The sequence below is a fragment of the Calliopsis andreniformis genome, chromosome 1, assembly GCF_051401765.1.
Source record: "Calliopsis andreniformis isolate RMS-2024a chromosome 1, iyCalAndr_principal, whole genome shotgun sequence".
NCBI lineage: Eukaryota > Metazoa > Arthropoda > Insecta > Hymenoptera > Andrenidae > Calliopsis > Calliopsis andreniformis.
The window spans coordinates 13,087,352-13,112,817 of NC_135062.1; the positions used below are offsets into that span (position 1 = coordinate 13,087,352).

Sequence of the window (25,466 nt, forward strand, 5' to 3'; positions counted from 1 at the left end):
TCCCCAGCACGTTCACCGACACCCCCAACGAAGTGACACCGGAAGAGATAAACGAAGCTATTCATAAAATACTCCGACGAAATAATGGCGCAGAGATTAAACAGAGAGAGAGAGAAAGGCCAGAGGGGGGAAAGAGAGCGCAAAGAGAGAGCCTTTGCGTTAGATTGTAGGTCAGCACAGCGTTCAGTGGAAGGGAGGGCTCTACCTTTCTTGCCGTAACCGTGGCCATAAACTAACAGGACATACGCACGGTGTATCAGTCAGTCTCTTTCTCTCGCAGCTTCGATCCGCTACGTTCTGTCCAGCGGCTCCTGACAGCTCTTGCAATCAGTCGCTTCCGCGCAGACACAACACGTCGTTGCAACTCGAGCGTTCGATCGTGCCGCCGAATTTTCCCTCGATCACAGAAACCTTTTGTATCATCGTCTCGTTAAAGTCTCTGGCGTCCTCCCATAAAGTAACGCGCGTGTCGCGTGTGCGCAAGTGGCTGTGTGTGCACGTCGAATGGATATCGCGAAGAAGTCGCGAAGCAGCGAGGGTCGACGATGAAGCCGTGAGCGGTCGAGAGGCGGTCTGCAACTTGTTGCTTCTGGGATTAACGCCATGTCGAGCAGCTCGCTTTTTTACAAGGACAAGTACGCGGTGAGTACTGTTGCATGGGGACGAGGTCGACCTTCGCTCGTTCACGCTTTTCGGGAACCACTGCGTTCAGGGGCGACAGGGGACCGATCGAATGCGACAGAGATTAAGTTTTTAAAGGGACAGGGTTTAGGATATGAAATTTGGGGCTTTGATGAAAGGTGGAGGAATTCGAGGACGAGGATTTATACGTTATTTTGCTTCAGTTTGTTAGTTTTCGGTTTTTTACTCTGGAATCAGAGAAACTGATAATGTATTTTTGAAGTTGAGGTTGCAGGAATGGGAAATTAGTGATGGAACTACCAGAGTCAAATTGACCTGTCTGCTTCTTTATGTACTTGCAGTTTATTGTTTGTGAATTATGGTTCTTCTTTTTCTTCGTCGATGTCAAATAGAAGCGAGAAAATGTATGAATAAGCATTGTTTCTGTGATTTATGAACTTTTTCGGGAAGCTGGAATTTCTAGCGATGAAGGGTTATGGTATGGTCAATTAATTAACACGTTGACTGTCGTGACACCTATGTATGGATAATGTGAATAACACTAATTTAGGTAATTTTTAATGATGTTCTAGCAAAGTTGGTAGAAAAATTGTAGGGAAAGCTACTAGGAGAAAGAGGCATTATAGAATATAAAAAGTAATTAAAACACAACTTATTTTTAAGGTGGAATCACTGCTAATGGAGTGGAATTTCTAGTGACTTTAACCTAGAAGTCAACGAGAATCCATAACGAAAGAAAATACTTGTTTTTGTTTATGCAACCAAACTGAATAGTGTAAATCTGAGTTTAAAAACAAAAGAGCTTATGTCTTAATTGAAATTCCGAAAGTAGAGTTTCTAGTTGCAGTAGCAGTAAATCGAAGTAAAGACATTTTCTTTTTAAAAGACGAAAACATAAGATGCAAGTCCATAATGCGGATTTGAGATCGAAAAATTGAGCGTCGATATCTCGGAAATGAAGCACACTGTTTTGCATCGTCGCCACAGTTATGTTTACGTAGGCGAGCACGACACAGCGGATATGCCATCTGTTTATCGCGGACATTCAGATTTTTCTTTCTCCCGAGATGTCGGAAGTTCGACCCACTTTTGTAAAAATCTCGTGCATGTGTGTGCACGTTTACTGGCTTCGGACGCTTTCTCAATCGCGTTGATCGTGTCGATTATCGTTGCATGCTGCTGTGGCTACATTTCCACCGTGAAATCTCGTTCGATACGTGATTTACGTGTTGTTCGATTGGGAGTGCTGTAATTTTGGCAGCTTTTAGATGCATTGCGTATTATACTTGTTTGTATCGACGATTTAAGATAAGCTACTGTGCAAAGTTCGCGATACGTTTGGTGGCTCCTTGATCAAGATTTCTTCGATTTATGATAATTCTACTTCTGAGTACAGATGTGCTCGGTCATGGTTAGGTTTTTTAGAGTAAATGGAAGCTTTTTATTTGCAAATTTACTATTGTACGATCATAAGATACTTGAGCAGTTTACTCGTTATAAACTCTTCGTTATTTCTACAGTCTGTTTTCTCTACGTAGGATTTGTATTATTTTCTTGGGAATGATTCAATAAGAATCATTAACACGTGAATCAATCTTGATATCGTGAATCATGTACTGTGTAATCTCGCTGCTCTTAACGAGTTGCGATTTTATATAAAAAAATTCTGTCATGTGCTAAACTAAGAGACTTCAGGTTGCCATTGAGGCCAACATTTAAGCAACGCAAGTTCGACTAAATTGTCTCGTTTCGTAAGCGACAAAAAATGCAGTAGCATGCAAGATTTCCGCGGATGATGCGTTACTGTCTCACCGTGGAATACAATTATCCTCGAATGACGGTATAGTTATTGATGGACAACGTTAACTGCGTAGTTTCATCGAATCAGCGAAGCTAGAATCGCGATCGTCCAGAAGAGTGAACACGCGTGCTGAAGTATAAAAGGATATTCGTTACAAGGTTCCCGTGGTATCTTGTCGATGCGCTTCTCTTTCCCTTGATGCATTATTCTTTATGAAATTTTTCCTCCCACCAGCTCGCCCGTGAACGTACTTACACCGAGATCGATCTTCGCTTTAATTGGGAACATTCTCGTTGCTCTTCGTGCATTTTTTCCGTGACTGAACTCATCCAAGTGTGCCATCCTCGAACATAAGAACATATTAAGTACGATCTGATCAGAAATTTCTTCTCAACGATTTTCTCTTTGCGTTCGCGTTGATTTTGAAGGTCTGTGATATGTGAGTTGGAATTATTCATAGTAAATTCAGTAAGAAGACTAGCTTTGAGTATTTGGACCCATCTTGGATTCACCTTGAATCCTTCTTGGATCCACCTTGAACCTATCTTGGACTCACCTTGTGAACTCACCCCTGTACCCACTTTGGACTCATATTGAACTCACTTCGAACCTATATCGGGCTCACTTTGGATCTATCATGGATTCACCCCTTGGAGCCATCTTGGACCTACCTTTAAGTCAAACTCGCCTTGGACCCACCTTGGATCCATAATGAATTCACCTTGGACCCACCTTGAATCTCTCATGGATCCATCTTGGACTCACGTTGAATCACCCTTGAAATAAATTTAGATCTAGATCTAAAATCCCAAAGTGATTTCACTGTAATTTCAAACTGGAATGCAGCTTTCCTAGCCTCAAAGCCCCAGCACACCAGGAATGTGTTACCGCGACCTAAACCTCCGATCGCAACTAATCGTAACACAATCACCATGCGACATTGACGCGTGTTTACCGAGCGAATGTTAAAAGCTCTTGCTCAAGTTATCCTTATCCTTGATTTCATGAATCTTATCGCAAACGAGGATAAGCTCGGCCCGAGGAAACCACTGGCGGTAACTATTATTAGAAACGATCGTCGGAGGATGAACAAATCCGATCGTGGCATCGATAAACAGACTCCCCAAGAGGGAACAATGGATGCCACTTTAATTGGAATAATTCCTGGCGAGAGCGTATCACGAGATAGTCGTGGAAACCTGAACGGTACACGGCTACGTTATTACGTCGTCCAGAGATCGCGACTTTTATATTCCGTTACGTAATTATCGATCGAGCCTCGGAGAGAGGATTCAGAGGAACGAGAGAAAGAGGCGGTGTGAGAAAGACTGTGGACGAGGGGTTGAGGAGGGGTGGAGAGGATCGGGGAAAGAGGGATAGGTCGAGAGTGGGCGTCGGGTTCGACTCTGTGCCTTGCATTTCGGCTCGAAAAGGAACGTGGCGAGCGGCAGAGGGACCCTCGGGGGCGAAAGTCTTACGTCAGAGACATGCATCTTATTATGTGGTGGACAAGCGCTCACGCAACGAAACGGGTTCCACTCCCACGGAAAGCGCAAGAACGCGCTTCTGCCGACGATTATGTTTCTACTCGCCGTTCCGTTTCAATCTCCTCGACGCTTGTTTTTAACCTGTTACCTCGCCCTACGAGCGACGCGACGCGACGCTTCCGCGAGCACCCCGACGAACTCCCGGTCACACGAGTTATATCATACGCAGACAAGACGCGACAGCTTTTCCCTTTCGTTGTTCTCTGTCTCGCTGTTTCGCGTGTTACGTTCCCCTCGACGCTTGTAATTAATACAGTGACTAGGGAATTTAATTACGAAGGACTAATCACTCCAATGGCACGGATTCTAAAATTGATGGTTTACGGAGGAAACCTTGAAAATATCGAAAATTAAATATTGTTGCATATTTGAATACATGAAAATTTGAAGATTTGCATGGTTGAAAATTCAAAAATTTGAATATTTGAAAATTCAAATATTTGAAAATTTGAATATTTGAAAATTTGAAAGTTCAAATATTCGAAAATTCAAATATTTGACAATTCGAATATTTGAAAATTTGAAAATTCAAATATTTGAAAATTTGAAAGTTCAAATATTCGAAAATTCAAATATTTGACAATTCGAATATTTGAAAATTTGAAAGTTCAGATATTTAAATGCTTGAATCTTTGAACCTTTCCTTACTGTATTAGGTTTTTATATAGAAATCCCATGATACTTTCCAGTAACCTCTTTCCAATGAATCGATCAGTAATAACGTTCAATTCATAGCGTTTACTGGGCTTAGGGCTGCATTTTGTTACGCTGCTGGCAGGTCGAGTGTGTCGTGAAAGAACTCCGTTCCGGTTGACGAGTCGTTTCCGGTTGATTCTCGTCGCCATATCATTACGAGACCGCTGTACGACGAACTCGTATCGATTCTTACACGAAACGCGTATCACTGCTGATTATATTCTAGGCGTACCATATATGGCACGCCTTATTATGGAATATTCTCTCCTTCTTCCTTTTGCTCAACCGTTTCCAATGTTTCTTGTCAACCGTCTCATTTACCCCGCACGATCCTCTACCTTAGTTGTCGGTGTTCCAATTTCCATTCTCGACAACAGTTATTTTCGCTTCAGCCTTGCCGCCTCGCGAAACTGTTTAATAAATCTACGCGAATTGACGCGACCTGAGGTCTATGGCACTTAGCGAGCGTAAAGGTGCGTTTACACTTATCGAACCCTTCACGTTCATCATTAATTAATATTAACATCTGGAATCTCATGTGAGTGGAAATTCGACAATTCTTCAATTGTCATCAGATGTCTCTTCCTTTATTTATTTCGTGGATTCTTGCTCCAGAAGTAGGGTCATTAATAATAAACGAAATGAAAATATGCAAAGAGAAGTATCTGTACGTTGTTCGAGGACTCGTTCCAAGAAGAATCCAGCAAGAATTCTGCGACACACCCAGCGTAAAATATTATACGTCGCTCTCGTAATGTGCACGCGAAGTTCGAAACGTATCGTTAGTCGAAATGGCCTTTCTTCTCTGGTTTCGTCCCCGATCACTTGGAACGAGTCCTCGGAACGACGTGGAACAAAGGAAGCTGCAGTTTCGCTCGCTCTTCGATGAAATTCGCAGTTTCCATCGCTTCCGTTCAATGGCGCGCTCGGTCGACCATTGGCATTGGGTTTGCACATTTCTTCGCAATAATCGGGGGGAGAAAGCAACGCTCGATGGCGTACCAAATTGAGTTCGTTAGGGAAACGGCTCGTGGCATCTTTTTTGTCGCGTTTAAGCTTTGCTCGCAATCGCCGTTCGATCGACCACCGCTTTGTTCGCTAAGAAAATTCGCAGTTGCGAAACTGCTCGATAAATTTGAAGCGTATTGCTTGCGCTCTTATCGCTGGCAAACAGTACTTATGTACACGATCTTCGTATTTTCTGTCTTCGTATAGACACACGAAGAATGTTCAGATTTTTAGATACAGGATTTCTTGTGTTCAGTATTTTTAACACTGTTTTATACGTTTATGATTATGAAGACGCTTATAAAAAGGTATGAATAATACAATAATTATCCCTGATAAATAGTAGCAAATTTGGTAAAACTTCAGACGCTTAGAAATGAAATACCCCAGTAATTTTGCGTAAGTAAATATTTACATCTCCGCGATCTTTGATATCTTATCAAAATGGCACAACGACAACGCAAGGAATGTAACTGCGTTAATGCACTTTCGATAAGTCAGACCTCTCTTCCGCGTGTAACGCCTTTTTTACACGTATCATAGATTTAGAGGGAAGATTGAATCGATCTCGCTAATCGGTCTACAATATATCGCAATTTCGTTTGGCGAAAACGACACATCCGGTATGCCGCACAATGGATCATCCGATAAGCGAAAAGAGGTCTTGTCGATGAATGCGTCACATTATCAGTTAATGATTCGCCGCGAACCCTGTTCTTCTATCGAACGCCTTTCAGTACTCCTTCATATCTCTTACGATAATTATCGTCCTCCTGACGAATTTTTTTCAATTTTTCTACGCCTCCAGAAGTATGGCCATCTTGTTATGACCATAAAATGTTCTGATTTAACGCACAAGTATGCGTGGGCTACAAACGAACCACCGAATTTATGTCAACTCGCTACGTAATTTGAGTATTAATTTGCATAAGTTCTGTCGACTGTTATCGAAGGGAAAAACGTGGACAACTGGAGGAGGATGCATTCCGAATGTCTCTGGTTCTCTGCCTTCGTTCGACCAAAGGCCTCTCAAGGCTTCACTGTAAGTAGACTCGTATGTTGCCTTCTTGTTTCCTTGCTGAACTGCCGGATATCAAACACGTGCTCGAAACTTCTGCGTCATCGATTCACGTGGTTGTCGTTTTTTCCTTGATGACGTAGGGCGATTGAAACGTCACGTGTTGGACTGTATAATTTTGCTGCTTACAGGCTAAAGTAATTAACTCCACTTTTGGAGTTTTTGTGAATTCTAGTGCCAAAGTATTTGAGTTAAAATTAATATGAATATTTTTGTGTTATGGTAATGAGCAGCTCAAATTGAAAGTATATTTAGAGGGTCTGATAAGACCTGTATATTTGAGGGATAAGATGTTTCAATAGTTGAATTCTGAGATTGCACTGTTTCAAGGCAGAACAAAGGTTCCCATGCGCGAGATAAAATTCTTTCGATTAAACTGATAGCGATAGCTAATGATATTTTTTGACACTACCTACGATTACTCTAACTTATTGTTAGCTAGGTATCCTGATCCTTACTCCATAAAAAATCAAATTTTTTACCACTGAAAAGACTCTTCTACCAAGAAAGCGGAACAAATGACGGCAGGAAGAATAGACACAATAGACGCGGAAGTACACTTATTTTGAAAGTACACTCGCTGCTTGAAGTTTGACAGTCTTTAACACGTTGACTGCCACCTTACACTCATGAAAAATTCTATCACTTTGGCAATGAGCCTAAAGCGTTAAAGAACTCGCTTCATCTGTTAATCTGCTCCGAAACGCGAGCATCGAGTCTAGAGCAGTTCAAGACCGAAGAAGAAACAGGGAGACGATCGTATTTTCCATAACGGGTAGTGGGTCAACGAGGTAACAGGCTGTCCATGGCTGGAGGCAAGGTACGATACCGGATAAGCGTGCGTTTACTTCCGTCGCCTCGGCTTCCTTTCCCCTCTCTCTCTGATTCGCCCAAGAGTGGGACGTTTCGTTCAGTCAACCTCTATGGCTTCGACTCTTGTCTGTATGCTCTGCTATGATCGAGTGTAGAGGAAATTTGGAAGAGTGAATAATAATAGGGTCTAGAGGGAAGCATGACTCTGTCATAAGAAATCCATAATTGTCCATGCTTTGTCTTGTTTCTATACTTTGACAATATCAATAGTTCTCAAATTGTCCTTCTTCAAACTAATGTGAATTTCATGGCAAAATTTAGGACCCTTGAGGACTGCTTTTGTTACATTTTCACCATTGATGAGTAGAGCAAGGTTTTAACATACTATTAGTGCAGATCCCCAGTTTCCAATCTTTGGTCTTGAATCATCTCTTCAAATCGCTAACTCAATTATAATATTCCTATTTGCATCGCTGACGATCGTCAAAGCAGTTTTATTAAGTGACTGTACCGACGCCGAGGGGTTAAATCATTTAAAGTCACTTTAGTTCACGCCAGCTGATTGCAGAAGCAGCTTTTTCTCTCGTTCCATTATGCTTATCCTTTTTCTTTATCTTGGGGAGCAAGACCAGTTCCGCGCCAGGATTTTCATTTTAATAGGTCTGTTCGCGGGTTTTTGTTTAATTACGAGGTTTTAGAAATCACTGATACGTATCCCAGACCCGCTTAATTTGCAAATGGTTGCGGGTATTGGGAAATGCCGCTTTCCACTCGGTTGCTCGGAGGATTGTGTCACTGAACGCGTAATCCAGCTGTAGTCGGGAAATACACGTAATGGCTACGGTGGTCCCGCGTCCTCTGATAATATTTTCACCCTCGATAATTGAACGGGGATTCGTTCCATTCTTCGTGCATTTTGGTCTGCAGGCTGGTGTCGGTTTAGTCTGTGGGAAATTTAATTGTACTATTACACTATGACTATGAAAGGACTGTAGTACTATACAACTATACAAGGACTGTAGTACTATACAACTATACAAGGACTGTAGTACTATACAACTATACAAAGACTGTAGTACTATACAGGGACTGTAGTACTATACAACTATACAAGAGTTATACTGTTACCATACAACTATATCACTATACAACTACACTGCTATGTAACTATACCACCACAGAACTAAACTATAATATGACTATATGGTCATGCAACTATACTACGGTATAACTATACTACCATACAACTATATTATCATATAACTACACTACCATACAACTTTATATAACCACTATATAACCATACAGTAATACTAATATACAACTATACAACTATATTATCATACATCTATATCACGAAATTGTAACGAGTAAAAGATGTACTAAATACGTTTTGTTAAATCTGTCGATTGCTGCGTACTAGTAAATACTTTGTCCTCCAAATGATAACTACTTAGTAAATAAAGGTGTCTCGGCGATAAGCAAATGCAAAGCTCATAAAACGTGATCTTCTTTATCACCTAGTGCTTATAATTTAAGTATATCTACAATCTAAAGACTCGAAAATTTACGATCTGGCAACCGAAACAGCAGCGAAAACCGAGAGCTCTGAGCGCGATTCGCAACTCTCCATAGAACGTTCGACTGAATTTAATAAGTAGCCTGCACGTAATCGTAGGACAGTCGGCTGTCGAGGCTGCGTTACGCGATCTCGCACGTGCACACCATGTTTCACTATACGCGAGTGTCGCGCGCGGAAGGAAGCTAAATATAATCCAGAAACAAAACGACCAACCTCCCGCCTAGAACCGCGTTACCCGCTTAAACTATCTCTACTGGTGGTCGCGTTCAGTTTCGGGGCGTTACGCTCGAACGTGCATTACGTATCTGTCCGCGAGCAGTGCAACACCTCGTGCAACGGCCAGTGCAGCTCGTGTCGCGACCCCAAGCGATGCAAGTGTCCACTCCTCATCGAGTTTCCGCAGAGTCATCTCTCTTCTCGCGTTCTTCTGTGCGTTCCTACCTGGAGATCAGAAACTGTGGACTATAGACAGCCAACGAGTCGTTGGTATAGCTTTTGGGAACGATATCTCGTCTTACCCTTCTGTGAATAGTTATTTTGAAGCTTTGTGTTGGGGTGTCGAAGGGATTTTAAGGTGTCCAGTCGTGAGGGTGTTGATAATTGAGTAGGGATTTATTGAGGAATTTTTTGAGGAATTTTTTGAGGTACTTTTGGGCAGTGATGGGTTGAGGAGCTTGGAAATGGAATTGTAGGTTGAGTGTTTGGTGTACGAATGTTCCCAGGTATATAGGCAGGTAAAAAATAATGATTCGCTCGTTTATGCAAGGCATCACGTGACTCAACCTGTCGCTGCTTTTCATGAATCATACGGCTTCTATCTCTTGAACGACCGGTCGAAGTGCAAAGCGATCGATTAGCTCCGTCGAAGACGTCGCGAGTCTTGCACCATAGCTGAAGCGAATCACAGTTCTGGAGTAGCTCGAATACCTTCTCGAGCCTTCTTTCATAAAACAAGAAATTTGTTAGTCATTCGTGGGAGTAGCCTGCTGATTCCTGAATGTTTTGGGAAGCATGAGGTGTCCATATCTACGTGGATCGAATTACTAGAAATCGTGATATGGATTATCGACCTGTAACAGTATCATATACTCTGCCTGACTTAAAGTTTGAGAACTTTTAATTCAAATACTTGAATAATTGGAAACTTGGATATTTGAACATTTCTTCTATCCAGCTCCATATGCCTAGAAAATCTGCTCAATAACAGCATCCTTCGCGATTAACTTACTCGACTAAACAGATGCATAGTTACACATTTGAACTCTTCGAACTGAAAAAAGAACGAATTATTTTTCGCACAGTATCTCCTCGATCCACTTTTCAGAGACACCCAGTGCAGGAAACGCCCAGACAGTAAATCCCATTGTACACTACTTGTCCCCGCCTTCTTTTCCTCTTCGATCTATTATTCGAGATAAAATAACGGTAACTGTGTTGGGCGCAGTTTGCGCAAGGCAGATTTACGAGGTGCCATCAATGGGACAAAGTTTTCACGCGAAACACTCGTGTGTCGTATTTTCGCGGAGACACGGTGCACCATTTGCCCGGTTGTGCAATACGCGTGTGTATACGCAACGTAATACGGATATAATTGTTTGACGCTGTTGTATAATGTAGCTTCCAGCGAGGATCCAGTCACGAGCGGAACGTCGTCGCGCAAACATCGCGATCCACTACTGTCGCGGCTTCGATTCGCCCATTGGACTATCGTCCATGAAGCATCGCGAACGTTAGTCGGATAATTAACCTTGGAATAATAATCGCAGCGATCGTTTACTATCCGCGTCGACTTCGAACGACCACCTTATCGCGAGACTTTCCACGATCTATTTATCTGTGAGGAAATCTTTAGCTTTTAGAGTCGATCAGAAATTGGTTCGAAGAAGAGCAACACAGAGTGTGGTAAGAAATCAGAAATTTGAGAATTCCATGGGCTAAAGATATAAAGTCCTCACTGTTGTGGATTTCGAGGGTGTGCCTCATCCTTTTGGAAGAATTTTCTTATAATAGCATTGATTATATTCGAAGGCTTCTGTAGTGGAATCGAGTGATAACAAAGTCCTTTTATTTCTGTAAAAAATATTCTTCATTCATTATGAAACTTGTTAAGCTTAAAGAGTTAGAATAAAGGTATTTTGCTGGTTTATCTTCTGGAAGCTTTGTCTCCAAGATTGTTGGTCAAATTTTCGAGTCGAGTCATCGAACGTACGTGACGTTACTCGACACCTTGGAATTCACAACCAGAAGCGTGCACCTTGCATCGACCGCTCAATTTAGCTGAGAATCGGTGCTCTCGAGTGACCGCGAAACACGAGTGTACCGTGCGTTGCTGGGAATCTGCCAGGGCCTCGAGCGAGGATCGACGGTCGCCTGGATCAATAAACGCGACATCGATCACGCGGAACAGCGTGTTTACGTGTAATATAGAGAAATGTCGGTCGACTCGAGCAGCAGAGGCTCTAGACGCAGGCTGCTCGCAGGATTCTTCGGTCCTAGGAGTGACACAGTGGAAAATGGTGTGTGTGTTTTTCGTAGAAGAGGACAGTGGTGATTTTGGGGGAAGATGGATCTAAAATGTTGTGGAGTTCGAAGACTGTCTCTGCTTCAGTTGTTAGAGAGGCAAATTGTGTGACGCGAGTCGAGATGATTGTTGAACTGGTCGATTTGAGAAGAGAAGAGATTATTCAGTTTTTTCAAGAACTGTATTGAACTTGAAAATGTATAATAGTTTTAATTCCAAACATACATTCAACCTGAATCATATCTCCCATCTATCAATAATACTATGCAAAATATGGATTCTGATATGAAAACATATCTCACGATACTTTATGCTACATTGAGTCCCTGAAACTTATGTGACATAGCTAACATAAAAGTATCTCACTGTAAATAGTATAATTAACCTTCAGATTTGAGCCTCCCATTGACCCCTTCAATCGAGGTCCTACTGCAATAAATTGAATATCATACCCCGTCACAAATAAATCCAAGAACCAAGCTCCCACTCATGTACCAATATCTCTAAAGAAGTCAATAAGATGGAAGAAGTGAAGCACGCGTGGGCTACCTTAAAGTCGGTCAGAAAATTGCCATCGTTGAACAGTAGCGATAATTCCTCGACAGTCTGGTACGACGTGCCTGTTCCAGTGATAATACACTGTCGCACGTTCAGCGACGCTGAGGAATCCAAGGTGACTGTTAAACAGCCCAGCGACCAAGAGCAGCTATACGAAAATTACGAAAACGAGGTGCAGAAAAGTGACGACCATCAGTATGGAAAAATCGAAGAAGAACTGTACCAAAACAGCAGGGATCATTTGCATCGAGACAAACAGGAAGAATTATACCAGAACAACGAGGAGGCTCTGAAAAGACTCCGCAGAGGAACTCCACAAGTTGATTCAGCTGATAACAATGAAGAGCAGGGAGAGGAGAGAAGAGAGGAGAAGCGACTGAAGAGCTCGGTGGAACTGACCGCGGTCACGTCGGTGAGAACCAACGACGAAGGGGTGCCCACGATCAGCTTCAGTTTCCTGTGCCCCGAGGAGAAACTCGACGCGTCGGTTTTAGACAATGCAGGACCAGTCACAGGCAAACTGGAAGAGCCCTCACTGAATCAGCTGTACGACGTTCCTCGGAATTCGCGCGTCCTCGAGGAAATCGAAACCGAGAAAGTCGTAGAAAGTCGAGAGGAGGAAAGGGAAGCAGAAGATAACGAAATTCGAGGCACGAAGTCAGAGGAATTCGAGAAGGAATCGAAAAATGTTGAAGAGAAGGTCGAGGCTGTGGACGAGTCGCGTGGCGCTGGAGAGGAGGGGAAGATTGTGGGTGTGCCGAGGAAGATGGATTTGGTGGATAGGAAGGATCGAACGAAACTGTCGTCCAGGTCGTTGAAGTCTGGGAGGAAAAGTTATGGAGTCTCTGATAGCGATGGGTATGATGCAGGAATCGCCTCCATGTCTGGGTCATACTCGGATCCTGAATGCTCCAATGATGTTACGAGTGTGTCGAGAAGAAGCAGACTGACTAAGGTACCCGTGGAATGGGTGAAATTGTTCGATGGGTACGATGGGATCAATCGTGACGATAATGATGAGTCAGAGTTTTGTAACTGGGATTTGAGGTTTGGGTGACACGGCGAAACATTTGGAGTAATCTTACTGTTAATATTTGAGTTAGGTTTAGAGGATGAGAGGGCAAATTATTTTGAAGAGTGATTCTACGTACTAAAATAAGATCAAAATGAACATAAAATGATAGATGGAATTGCGTTTAAAGCTTCAGTTCAGAGGTATTAATTATATTAATACTTATATTAATTATATTAATTATAGAGAAAACGCCTAAAATGTGTCTGACTTGGGGCTTATTCTACTGACTTAGCTATGTCTGATCAGGCTAGTGCACGCTGGCAGTAGAATAAGTACTGAGTCAGACACGTTTCACTAGAATTTTAGGAGTTTCCTCTGTACCTAATTAGGACACAGTAGTGGATCTGCATACAGTACATTCTAATTTTAAAAATGACTCAAATGTCCTATCCTCGATTAACGAAGAAACCTATCCCTTGACCCAACAAGGGGATCATCAGTCTCCAATCTGTTAAATATCAAACTTATCGTCACGATTGATCACGTAACACCAAGTGTTCCCTTCTCTTGGGCTCGAAAAGTCGCGTCTACAGGAACCCTGACGTTACAGAAGCGTCGCCTGGGGAAGGCGTGGAACAAGATGAGAACCTGGCTGCGCGACGAAACATCGAAGCTCAACGAGGTAGTGAACAAACACGCGAGGCTCCAAGCAGTTGGAGCCCTTTCGGGAGAGTGTCAGGTGGTAAAGGTCTCGAAGGGCCAAACTGCCTCGTACGACTTGTCCAAAGCGAGGACTCAAGACATGGGATCGATCACTCGAGTAGAGGAGTTCGGTCTGGCCTCTGTGTCGCAAGAGAACGTGACCTCTTCTCCCGAAAGCGCGAATCTGTCGGTGAGAAACACCTCGGACGATTCGGGCGTTAATGCAAGCAATTTGAGGAAGATGGCCGCCAGCAGCGACAACATCTTCAGTAGTGATAAGAAGAGAGTGGATGCTGTCTCCTTCAGCATGGATAAACTGTGCTCAGACACGGAGATGGAGGAGGCGGACAACGTAACTGGAGAGACCAGGGATCATACTCGAAAAGCTGGCCTGATTAAGAGGAGAATGCTGGGGTCAATCAGGGGGTTAATGGCCTCCACTCATCTACTGCACGTTCACGAGGCCGAAGAGGTATATCGTACTATTTCGTTCGCTAGAACGTTTCCTTTCGTTTCGCTCGCCAGAGTTATGAATCGATGAGATATCTGGCGAGTCAATCTGCGAGTCTTGGATTACAATTTTCGTGATTTTATTGCTGACTGCGTTGTAGATATAGTGATCTCTTCTCGACGTATAATTTCGACTAATTGCGATCATAAATATCTAATAATTCGCTCAACTACAAATGAGTGTGAGAAAGATCTCTTAAAAGAGTTTATGGAACGAAGGAAATAGTTGATTAGAGGCAGTTTTCTTTGAAATTGGAATTATTGTCGATTGCTCGATATAAATTTCGCCGACTATGGTATAGTAAATATAGTAGCTAATTACAGACACTATAAACAGCCTCTAAACAGTTAGTTTCGCTAATCGAGGGAATACATCGTACCTATTTTATGTCTTGATCTATTTAAACGATCGAACGACTGTGTACGAGGGACTGAACTTGTCTGCCTCTAATCTCACATTATTTCTTCAGGTGTCGTACAGCTGTTACGCCAAGAAAGTGCGCGTAAGTTTATAAAGCAACTCATAATCGATTGCGATCGACCGTTAAGGTCGTGCACAGCCCTTGGCGCTCTTTTTATGCGATCGTATACGGATATCGAGATAACTATCTGAGCAAAGCACCGGTAGACACGAACAATAAATATAAATACTGTACGGTGCAGCGATCAAAGCATGGAAAGTGTGGGAAAGCTGGGCGGAGAAAATCGCTGACTTTGTTTCGAGCACGCTCCTCCGCCAACATTTGCACCTTTCTGCCAGTTTCCATTGAACCTACAGGTAGCTGTATATAATACTTAATCAAGACAATTGAAAATGTTCATACTTTCTAGAATTTGAATTGTCCCCAGGGCCTAGGGATTTCTCTGTTTCCTTAGATCACTAGAAAATTCTCCTTAGATTACTGGCATATTCCTCTTAGGTCACTAAATTTTCTCCCTAGGACGTCAGAATTTTCCCCTTGGTCACTAGAAATTCCTCTAGGCCACTTGAGTTTTCCTCTAGGTCTCTGAAATTTTCTCGCAAGAATGCTCAGTTTTCTCCTCCGAACACTTAAATTTTTCCAGCACTTCGAATACTTATGGAAGCTGTTTAATAGAATTTTTATTGATACAAGTCTTACCATTAATCCAACTGAAATTTCTTTTCTCTTGCTAATTCTTGCTCGTCCGATCGTTAACGCGTAATTCGCTGATTTCGTATACGCAGGCTTAATTTGATTTCTATTATGCACATAGATAATACCAACAAGTATGTATCGAATTGTTAGAAAGTTTCTCGTCAGTTTCACTTGCGCTTGTTCCTGATGATACACGCGTCGATAAATATTCTAAAAAGCGAGAATGCTTGATGACATGCATCAGAAACAATAATCAACGCGTACGAGTGACTGGAATACGTAAGAAATTTCCGAAGGCGACAGAGAAAGTAGGAATGAACTTTTCGAAGCGTCCGAATGAAAAGTTCGACGGGGTTCAGAGAAAATCCTCGCTTCCAACAAGTGTCAAGCCATCTTCTACTTAATCCAACAGTCGATAATATACGATTCCATGGATCGACTATTTTTCTGCCCCTTTACAGCGATGCATTAGCGTGTTCGCTATCGCTGGAGAAAGATCAACTTTCTTGCGATCCATCTCCGTCAAAGCAACGAAATGTGGAAGGAGATGTCGTAGAAAACATGCGTCGAGAGAGGTTCCTTCGATCCTCAGCGAAACTGGATATATAAAAATAAAATGTATTAACGCCGGCTGGTCGAGGACGAAGCCTTTCGAAGTAAAAGGTTAATTGATACGTCAGATCGGATACTATACTACTACGGCCGCGGAACAAATGGGTTAACGTGTGCAACAGGTGGTCTCTACGGTCACACAGAGCTTCCTAGCTCTGAGTTAACTCCTTTTCACTCTGCAGAAGCATTTTATATTTCCATCTTCAGAAGGACCTTGGAAATACAAAACACAAATTATATAAGAAGACCAGAATTTCGTCAGTGTTTTCAAATTCGTCACCCAAATGAAACATTCATGGACCAAGAACTGAAATAACAAAATTAGCGTTCTACATATGAGAATCTAGATTTTATGAGACCTATGATAATTTCACTAAATATTCAAGCTTTTAAATTGTCTGCAACGCTAGAAAACTGGTATTTTCTGAGTTAAACTAGAGTCATACCAAAACAAGACTGATCTAGACCTTAGATCCAGTACAGGTGTTGCATTTTTTGAAGCCTACCAGAATCATCTGGCATGTCAATTTCCTAAGGCTGTTGCCACGTTAAGTCAGTTTCTAATGTACCCTGTCTATCCTAGCTCTGTTTAGAAGAACTTTCATCCAAGGCAACTAATTTCACTGGACCCATTAAAAATTTCGAACGTTCGATGATTGCTGTCGACGGCACACGTTTCCTTTCCCTTTTACCTTCGAGACTTCCTCGACTCAGGTTCACGTGGCACGGTGAAATCGCGGAGGTCGTGGATACTATCACCGCGATGCCGTGTATTAACGCTCGTGCATCTCGCGGTGCTCGCACGGTGCCATGAGAAGGCATCCTGGCCCCAGCTTTCCTTTGTACGCTCAATTTTCCACACGTCCGTGCAATTTCTACCATTATCTTGTATCTCTAGCGCGCGGATGGCTCCCTGATACGCATCGGTGAAAACGAATGGCAATGACACAGTCTGTATTCGTTTTCTTTCGCCTGTCGCGTGTGACGGGGATGAGAACGATGACCCCGCGAGAGGTTCATCATGGGATCAATGAAGCTACCCTAGCATAGGCGCACACGAGCGACAATTTCGTTGGTCTGACTAAAGATTTATTACAGCCTCGACAGAATGTTATACAGGACGTTTTATAAAATGTGGGACCCACTTCGGGAGTTGATTGTATGCCTAAAAACAATAGAACAAAGTCATACAGACGTGTCCTGTCTGTCTTCGTTCATGAGATATAATGAGTTTTCTGGTTTAATTACTTTTATAGAAGATGCTCAAAATGACCACCTTGAGTAACGTTCAAGTACCGCTCGTTGCACCTATGATAAAATGTGAGACTCACGTGGAAGATATCTATGTCGATAGGAAACCTGACACATTACGTCACTGGTCACAGACTGGTAAGAAGTGTCATTCTGATGTAATGAAAGAATATAGGTATCGTTACATCGTCGTTTCCTGTTGGAAGAATGTATATGTTCGAAAGTGAGCGACAAAGTCTTGTTTCAGTCCCTTGATAATATCTGTGAGTACAAGCTGTGACAATAATTATTGTGATAATGATGTTCAGAGTTCTGAACTTTAATTGTTTGTATGGGCTTGGGTCTTCTTGAACTCTCATGGGATAGACTCTATTCAAAAAATATTCTCTGTTTATTTCGTGAACGCATCGATCACCGAACCAACACGATTCGCTGGTCGAAACCTATACGATTGCTTCTTCACACGCCTAAGTGTATCTACCTAACTGAAATTAGTAAAATTGGTCCACAGCTAGTGTCACGGGCGTCTGCATTAGGAGGTTAATGTAAAATAGATTTGATTCGTTTTAAACGAGCCTTAAAATCGTCGCAAAAATCACTCGAAACTCGTCGAGCCAGAAGTTTACGAAAGCAGCTGGAACGGTAGGTTCCACTGCAGGAATTAATATTTTCAATTATTCTTTTCCATCAATCCGGTCGTTGCGGGCAAAAATATTCCGATACGAAACGTAACACAGGAAAATCCAGATTTCTCAGGACGAATAAAAATGAAAAATTGCACGCCTACTTATGGCCACTTTATCTGCCAAGACTACCGGTTTCTGTTTTCATCGTATGTATATTTATGTACAATAATTAACGTTTGTATTGGCAAAGATACTCTGTTTATTAACCATTAATTTGTAACAAAGGAACACTGATGGACGTTGCTTGCAGACTCGATTAGAGAATCTTTTAAGAAACGTCGAGTAAAATCATCGCACGGCATGCGTCTGGCTAGTAAAAAATATTTAGACACTTTCTATTCTTAATGAACTTGCTTGTTTCTCTGCACCAACTAAACGCGGATCTCTCGTTTGTGGTAGACTATCACCGCATACCATTATCGTTAAAATCATTACGTCTGAATGCGTATTGCAAATTCATGGGCTTGTTTTACTTTGGATGAAGATGTTTATCCTCAGTTTATTGCGCTTTTTATGTCGCCGACAGAGAGCAGTTTCCACTTTCTTGGGACTGAATTATACATTCTATGATGAGTTGCAGAATTGAAGAGTAACATTACTCTTCAGATTTAAAAATTTTTAAATGTAAAGATTCGGAAATTTGTAGATTTAAATATTTGAATATTTGAATATTTGAATATTTGAATATTTAAAAATTTGAAAATCAAAGATTGTCACGATTTCCTCATTATAAATTTGTGATCAGAATACCGTGAGGCTGTAGCGAGAAAAGCCTAGATTGTTTGGAATGTTGTCAAGAAGCAACCTAATGATTTCTTCGACTTAATAAAGATCTTTATCGTAGAACCGTTGTTAGTACTTTGAATTATCGATATTATTGTTGTCGGTTATCGATAGGCAAACTTTACGAGGTAACTCGAGACAGTAACTCAGCTATACTTTCTTTGTAGCTTTCGAGTCTACGGAAGGAAATAAATCGCGCTCGAGAAAGTGTGTCGTTAAAGAATCGCTTGCACGCGCAAGAAGACCCACGTTATCGTAGAAAATCGATTTCGTACGCTCGTTGTGGCAGCAACAAGTAACGATCGATGGTATTTCAACGTCGCAGTAAAAGATAATTAAATCGATAATAAGTCAAATAGAATTTTAATCGTTATGTTGACATTTAGTTAAATGCCTCTTATTTTATGGCTTCCTTCACCTTTTTTCCTGTTCGTGAGAATTCAAGGTGTTGAGTTGAAACCCTGTCAAAAATATCTTCTGTATTACAAAGACATCCTACACTAAAATATTCGATAACAATTATTCAATTCTCATAGACAATATCTTCTATTTTATTCTCAAAAAATTACGTGGACATTTACATCTTTTGTGGTTTCAAAGTTACAGAATTTCTACACCTTTGATTTATTCTTCTGTTAAGTATCAGATGAGTAATTTAATACACTCTGACTCTAGAGTCCATATGTAGACTAAAATATTCGTAAGTTAATAACCGATGATGCCTCGAATGATAAATGGTCGAAACCTCTCGGTTCGTCAGAATCGTTAGCAAGATATCGAAGCATCGATGTCACTGTTTCACCTTTCCCCTGGCGAGCCTTGCACGTGCATAGGAAAGATTGACTTCTCTTTCCTCTGCTCAGCACCGCTATAAATCGATTGACCGCTCGTAAATCTGTGGCGTGTTGTCGGTCGAACAAAGCAGAGATATCGACGCACAGGTGAAACGGAAGCTTTATTCACCGTAAATTTCTTTTTTCTCCGCGACCGGAAACCAGCATGGACGCTCGCTCTGGCCAAAGAAATCCTCATAATTCACTGGCAGGACATTAGAAATGTTTGATCTCGTGAGCCACGATGCGTGGTTACCGCTATCCAGTGTGCGTTCTCCTTAAGTACCGCGATTATTCAAGCGTGGAAGGCGATGCCTCGAAGACTTTCCTGCTGAAAACAGGGGAAGGGGGATTAATTGCGATCTCTGCTTGCAGGGAGGACAGGGCGGCTTCGAGGATGTTCGGAGGTACGTGAAGCAAGGCGGTGATTTCTGTAAGGAGCTGGCGTCTATACTCCATGAAAGGTATTTTTTGCTGTTCTTTATTTGGAATGTGTTATGGGTTTAGTTTGAGATTAGGATCCTGTAATGTATACACCACTTTGGAGCTGGTGAAAAATTCCTTCCTCTCGTTTCAGGGCGGAGCTCGAAGCAAACTATGCCAAAGGACTCAGCAAACTGAGCAACAAATTGACGAAAGCCTGCGCGAAGGACCAAGGTACTTCAACAGTTTTTATCGCCATTAGTGTCGAGCATAGTTGCAAGAGGAGCTGGTTCTGTTAATTCGAATACCAATCACTTGGTAATCATTTGCTTTTCTAAACATTGCATTTCGTAACTCAGGTGGCAATAGCAGTGGAGGTGTGAACGAGGCATGGAGATGCGTCGGCGAAGAAATGGAGGCTGCTGCGGAGGCCCACAGGGTGTGGGGCCTAACGCTCAGCGAACAACTGGCAAAACCGCTTAGAGTAAGAATTATTTCTAATTATCAATAATTATCTTATGGCTATTGAATGGCATCGATAATCATTATCACTGTCAGCGATATCGTTTGCAATGACTGACAGTTTTTCTCTATAATGAGTGTTGAGAAGAGATAAGGACTGATAAGCTGGAAAAAATCTGAGGTATCATTCTCATGCGATACTTAAAACTAAGAACATAGTGTCTACAATCAGCGTTAACACTTTGTCTGTTACATTTTCACAAACAGGTGATAGTCTGTGTCTATGAATAATTTTCTGTTAATTTACTTAGCTATGAATAACATTTAAAAACTGTCATGTATGACCACAGTTATTATATTAGAAGAAAGACACTAAACCAAAGAAAAGAAATTAGAATTAGTACTTGCGAAAAAATGAGTACAAAAATGAATTAAAAGCAATGTTATTTAGATCTAACATTCTCGTGCGTGTAGTAGACTTTAGTAAACATAGCATGGAAGCCATAGTGTTAGTAAAGAACCAGTCAAGGCAATAACAAAGCGAATTTCTCATATCCACAGGTGGGAGTAGCAGAGGCTCAAGGCCGCTCGAGGAAGTCCATCGAGAATTCCGTGGACAAAGCAGGGAAGTCCCTCCACGAGTGGCGTAACGTCGCGATGAAGAGCAAAAAGCAAAGTTTCGCCTGCGCGCGGGAGAACGAGAGGCTGCAGGACCTGGCGAGGTTGCAATCGATCAGCCAAAGCCAGCAGAACAACAACAAATCATCGAACCATCATATGACAGAGAAGGAGGCGAGCAAGTTAGAGTCGAGGAGGAGAAAGGCCGAGGACTCCTCTCGTAGGGCAGACACAGAGTTTTACACGGTGAGCGTGAGAGCCGAGAGAGCCAGGCTCGAGTACGAAAGCACAGTAAGGAAGGGAGCCAAGCAAATGGAGCTTCTCGAGGAGGAACGACTGAGCGCGCTCAAAGACCTCGCGAACGTCTACCTGGCGCACCTGCAAGCCCTCGCCCCTCGTCTTCAACAGGTAAGCGTTTCCCCACTCGGCCTGTAACTCTTCAGGGTAACGTATACAAGGTTATCTTAAAGTATTAGGTACACCTAATTAAAAATAAAAACTAGAATAAGAAGGAGTAGAATAAGAGGGAATTATTGTAAAGAAAATTGTTTGAAAATTAGGAGTACAAAGGATTAAAATATTGGGACATACAGTTTTAACTTGTTTACTTACTGAGATATTTAGCATCTTAAACATTCAAGTATTGGGACATTTACCTCAATTCAAAGATCTCTCGTTACAGAGTGCAGATCGCCTGGCTGCTCCTGTACGCAACTGCAACGTCTCTCAAGACATCGAGATCCTGAAGAACCTCATACGCAGAGTGGAGAGCAATGACTGCTGTAATGCTGAGCAGTTCCTGCCAGACTTCTACGCAGAGCATGTTACTCTAGCGATGAACAGGGAACGTCGGAAGCAGGCGCTGGTCAGAGTTCTTCATCTGATCAGGCAAGATCTGGAGCGTGAACGACGAGGGAGAGAGGGACTTGAAACTCTTCATAGAGCCTTCATCGCGACTCCTGCATTCGCGGCGGATGAGAGCACGCAGAATGTGACTGACAAGTTGCATCATGTGAGACTTCAATTATAATTCAAGGAAGCAAATAGTAGACGGTGATATTTTACAGTAAATTGTTTCAATCTTCTTCAGATGCGCTCAATGTTATTATACTTGGAAGCAGCAAGGTATAAAGTTGGAGGGACGTTGGCGGAAGTGGAAGGCAGCAAGCGGGGTAAACATCCTCTGGCAGAGCATATTTTAGTTTCTAGGGATAAACAGGGTCTTCAGCAAAGTGTCCTTAAGGTATCAGTACGATAGTCCCAGAAGAATTTTGGGATGATTGAATTTAAGGAATAAAGAAATGTGTCTTGCTTTCAGATTCCTTCTTGGGCAAAGAACGAATCGTTTGAGTTCCAGGACGACGAGGACGACATAGAAGTTCATCTGACGAAGGATCACGAAACCGAGAGTCGTCACTGGGCTGATCGAACAGCCGGTGATGGGAACTCAGAGAATCCACCCGATGAGGATGATTTTAGCGACTTCGATGAGTTCAGCAGCCACTCGGAAGACAATAATAACCAAGATGTCGACGCTGCTGAAACGGCGAGCAAGCCTGATGGAACGGAACAGTGCAGGGCGATTTATCAATATTCAGCAAATTTAAATGACGAGCTTAGTCTGAACCCTGGGGATTTGATAACGGTGCATCAGAAGCAACCTGATGGCTGGTGGATTGGCGAATGCAGGGGACGAACTGGAATATTTCCAGCTACGTACGTGCAAGTTATTCATTGATTCCATAGGAATCATTGTTTTGAGCTGTAAGAGATTGAAGTTCCATTTTTTACGAAACAAAGATTAAGCAGACGTCTGCATATATTTTTGAAGTGCCACTAAATTGTGTGTAGGATTCATGCAGAGAATGCACACGTTAACACGGGCATATAGAGTTAATACTTTTGGTACAATAGGTGAAGCGACATCCAAGAGGTATTTAGACAACGAAACATTGCTTTCTGTTTTTATAGTTTACGTCGTGTAATTTATAACTAATTTATAGTACCGGTATAAGCTAGAGTACTGAAGTATAATATAATGCTGGTTTTATGTTAGTGAAAGATTGCATCAGTCATTACAATATGATTAAAGATTATAGGATGAAACTGAAAAGGGATATACGTTGCACCTTTGTGATATCGAAGATTACTTGACGCAGCCATCATGAACGGAACTGAACACGCTGCACCATGTATATAATTCGTTTAATCTTCGAAATCCAATTGTACATAATCTTTTACGATTAGAGGTACTGAATAACTTAAGCATCGCATGTAATTGCAAATCAGAGTAAAGAGCATTTATTTATAAATGAGTAATACAGATCCTATTAATTTATTGACACATCTCAATCGTTAAGCTCGTTCGCGTGGTCCCTCACCAGCTCAATTATCACTTCGTTGATGATGCGAGTATCGTTGTCTAAAAAAGAAGTAACATACAAGAATACCATTGCTGACAAGCATTAATAAACATTTAAACTTTCATAATATTTAATCGCTCAGTATAACTTACTACAAAATGGTACACTGTCGGACGTAGCAACGAAAAATGTCCCACGCTGAGGATGATTTATCGCATTTATACCCATTTCAGAACAAATATTTTTGTCACAAGACTCCGATGCTACTCGTAGCAAATTTCGATACGATAAATCCCAATGATGCGCCCAGAAGGTGCAATTATGTTTAATATCGGATATCAAAGATTCTATTAAGTAAATGTACGAACGTCCATGACTGCATATCGATTTATTGATTGCTGAAAAGTACTTGTTATATCAAAATAGAGAAGATATAATGTGAAATAAGAATTATAAGCGTATATATCTCACCTTGAAGAGGAATTGGTAAATATTCAAAATATGAGGAGTTCATCCTTACACAGCCTGGTTGACTTCTGCCACCATTTGGATAAAAGTCAACGTGACCTAATGGAAAAGTGTTTCTAAAATGTATGATTCAAAAAAATAATGAGCACATGACGCTTACCTACCTATAGGCTCTGGTAAACCTAATCCAATTTGAGAAAGCAATCTTCCATTTGTATGAATGACATCGACAAATAGTGCATCTGATTTGTGAAGTTTCACAGAGGGATCTGCATTTTTGAAACATGGCTGTGCGGGGTCCAATCCTGTTATCCTCTCGACCTTCCATTTACTTTGCCTTCTTCTCAGCTCCTTTGCAGCAAAACCACAAATATGTGCCCCAAGGCTATGACCCACTAAATGTAAGGGTCCCCAGTTGATATCATTGGAAGTACTTAGAATACTCGTGATATTCTCTACATGCTCCAAAAATCTTTCAGAAGCAAAAAGATAAATTTTGTGAGATATTATACGGTTACAAAATCCTTATAAAACTACAGAAAGTAAACCTTGCAATCTGATATCCCACCACTCTAGTGTTGACTGCTGCTTTGTAGTAATTCCAAGTGTTGCCTCCACTACTCCAGTCTACAACCACAATATTGACATCGTTCTAGAAAATGTAAAAAAATGTTTATAATTATTTCAGTAGCTTCATTCAGTATCAGTAGAGTACATTTAAAGAAAAGAGATATTAACTTACCCATCTAAGAAATGATTTTTCCATATCACGAATCCATGATTCTTGGCCATGGGATAAGAATCCATGGACTATTATAATAGTTCTGCGTTCAATCTGAAAATCTGTCCATTCCAAGCCAAATTGTTTACCAATTGCTACTTTAACACGCTGTGGCTGATTTCTTGAAGACAACAGGAATTGAACGTCCAATGCATTTGTTCCATTGGGTTTGCTCATAAAAAACCACTCCAACGTTGCAGCTAACGTTTTCCCCAAGCCAAAGCAGTCGACTTGATTTGACTTAGACTCTGCACGAGCGTCTGTGAGACTCGAAGCATTTGACAGTGCAAATATAAAGTCTGTCAAATTGCTACTGTGGTGAGAAGTCAGCGAGCCTCCGACAGAGGCCAAACTTGTGTTTATATTTGCACTGTTTTGAAAAACGTGATTATGTGCGGGAGAAAATAGAGATAGTTTAATTAGCGTTCTGAGAAGAGATATCATTATTCCTGTTAAATTTCTCGTGACCGTTTGAAACAACTTCACGTTCTATCTTCTTCTAGGATATACAACGATGTTTATATACATGCTGCACAATAAAAAAATTGGAGCCATATGACCTATGATAACACAGATTATATCAGTAAGTTCAAGT

General features: G+C 41.6%; 2 protein-coding genes across 2 annotated transcripts; one reads left to right on the top strand and one right to left on the bottom strand.

Annotated features, from left to right (window-relative positions):
• The first annotated feature begins 11,667 nt into the window (after positions 1-11,667).
• Nost (Nostrin) lies at positions 11,668-25,401 on the top strand. Its single transcript, XM_076375396.1, has 9 exons — positions 11,668-13,201; positions 13,872-14,435; positions 20,132-20,220; positions 20,334-20,413; positions 20,539-20,663; positions 21,203-21,667; positions 21,942-22,271; positions 22,350-22,502; positions 22,578-25,401. Exons 1-9 carry the CDS (start codon positions 12,209-12,211, stop codon positions 22,995-22,997), a joined length of 3,219 nt encoding a protein of 1,072 aa, XP_076231511.1. The 5' UTR covers positions 11,668-12,208; the 3' UTR covers positions 22,998-25,401.
• On the bottom strand, positions 23,545-25,426 carry LOC143182942 (phospholipase A1). The gene is made up of 7 exons (XM_076384280.1): positions 25,398-25,426; positions 24,833-25,298; positions 24,639-24,742; positions 24,255-24,562; positions 24,094-24,189; positions 23,775-24,020; positions 23,545-23,681 (listed from the first exon to the last, which is right to left on the bottom strand). The coding sequence occupies exons 1-7, from the start codon at positions 25,424-25,426 to the stop codon at positions 23,608-23,610; spliced, it is 1,323 nt and encodes a 440-aa protein (XP_076240395.1). The 3' UTR covers positions 23,545-23,607.
• Between the last annotated feature and the right edge of the window lie 40 nt (positions 25,427-25,466).

What these genes read in the sequence shown, in the direction of transcription:
- Nost (XM_076375396.1), top strand. Translation starts at nt 12,209, where the DNA reads ATGGAAGAAGTGAAGCACGCGTGGGCTACCTTAAAGTCGGTCAGAAAA. An exon ending in AACTGGCAAAACCGCTTAGA is followed by an intron (nt 20,664 to 21,202) that starts GTAAGAATTATT and finishes TCATATCCACAG; the next exon opens with GTGGGAGTAGCAGAGGCTCA. An exon ending in TTCAGCAAAGTGTCCTTAAG is followed by an intron (nt 22,503 to 22,577) that starts GTATCAGTACGA and finishes TCTTGCTTTCAG; the next exon opens with ATTCCTTCTTGGGCAAAGAA.
- LOC143182942 (XM_076384280.1), bottom strand. Translation starts at nt 25,426, where the DNA reads ATGGCTCCAATTTTTTTATTGTGCAGCAT. An exon ending in ATTTTTTTATTGTGCAGCAT is followed by an intron (nt 25,299 to 25,397) that starts GTATATAAACAT and finishes ATCTCTTCTCAG; the next exon opens with AACGCTAATTAAACTATCTC. An exon ending in CGACAGTGTACCATTTTGTA is followed by an intron (nt 23,682 to 23,774) that starts GTAAGTTATACT and finishes CTTCTTTTTTAG; the next exon opens with ACAACGATACTCGCATCATC.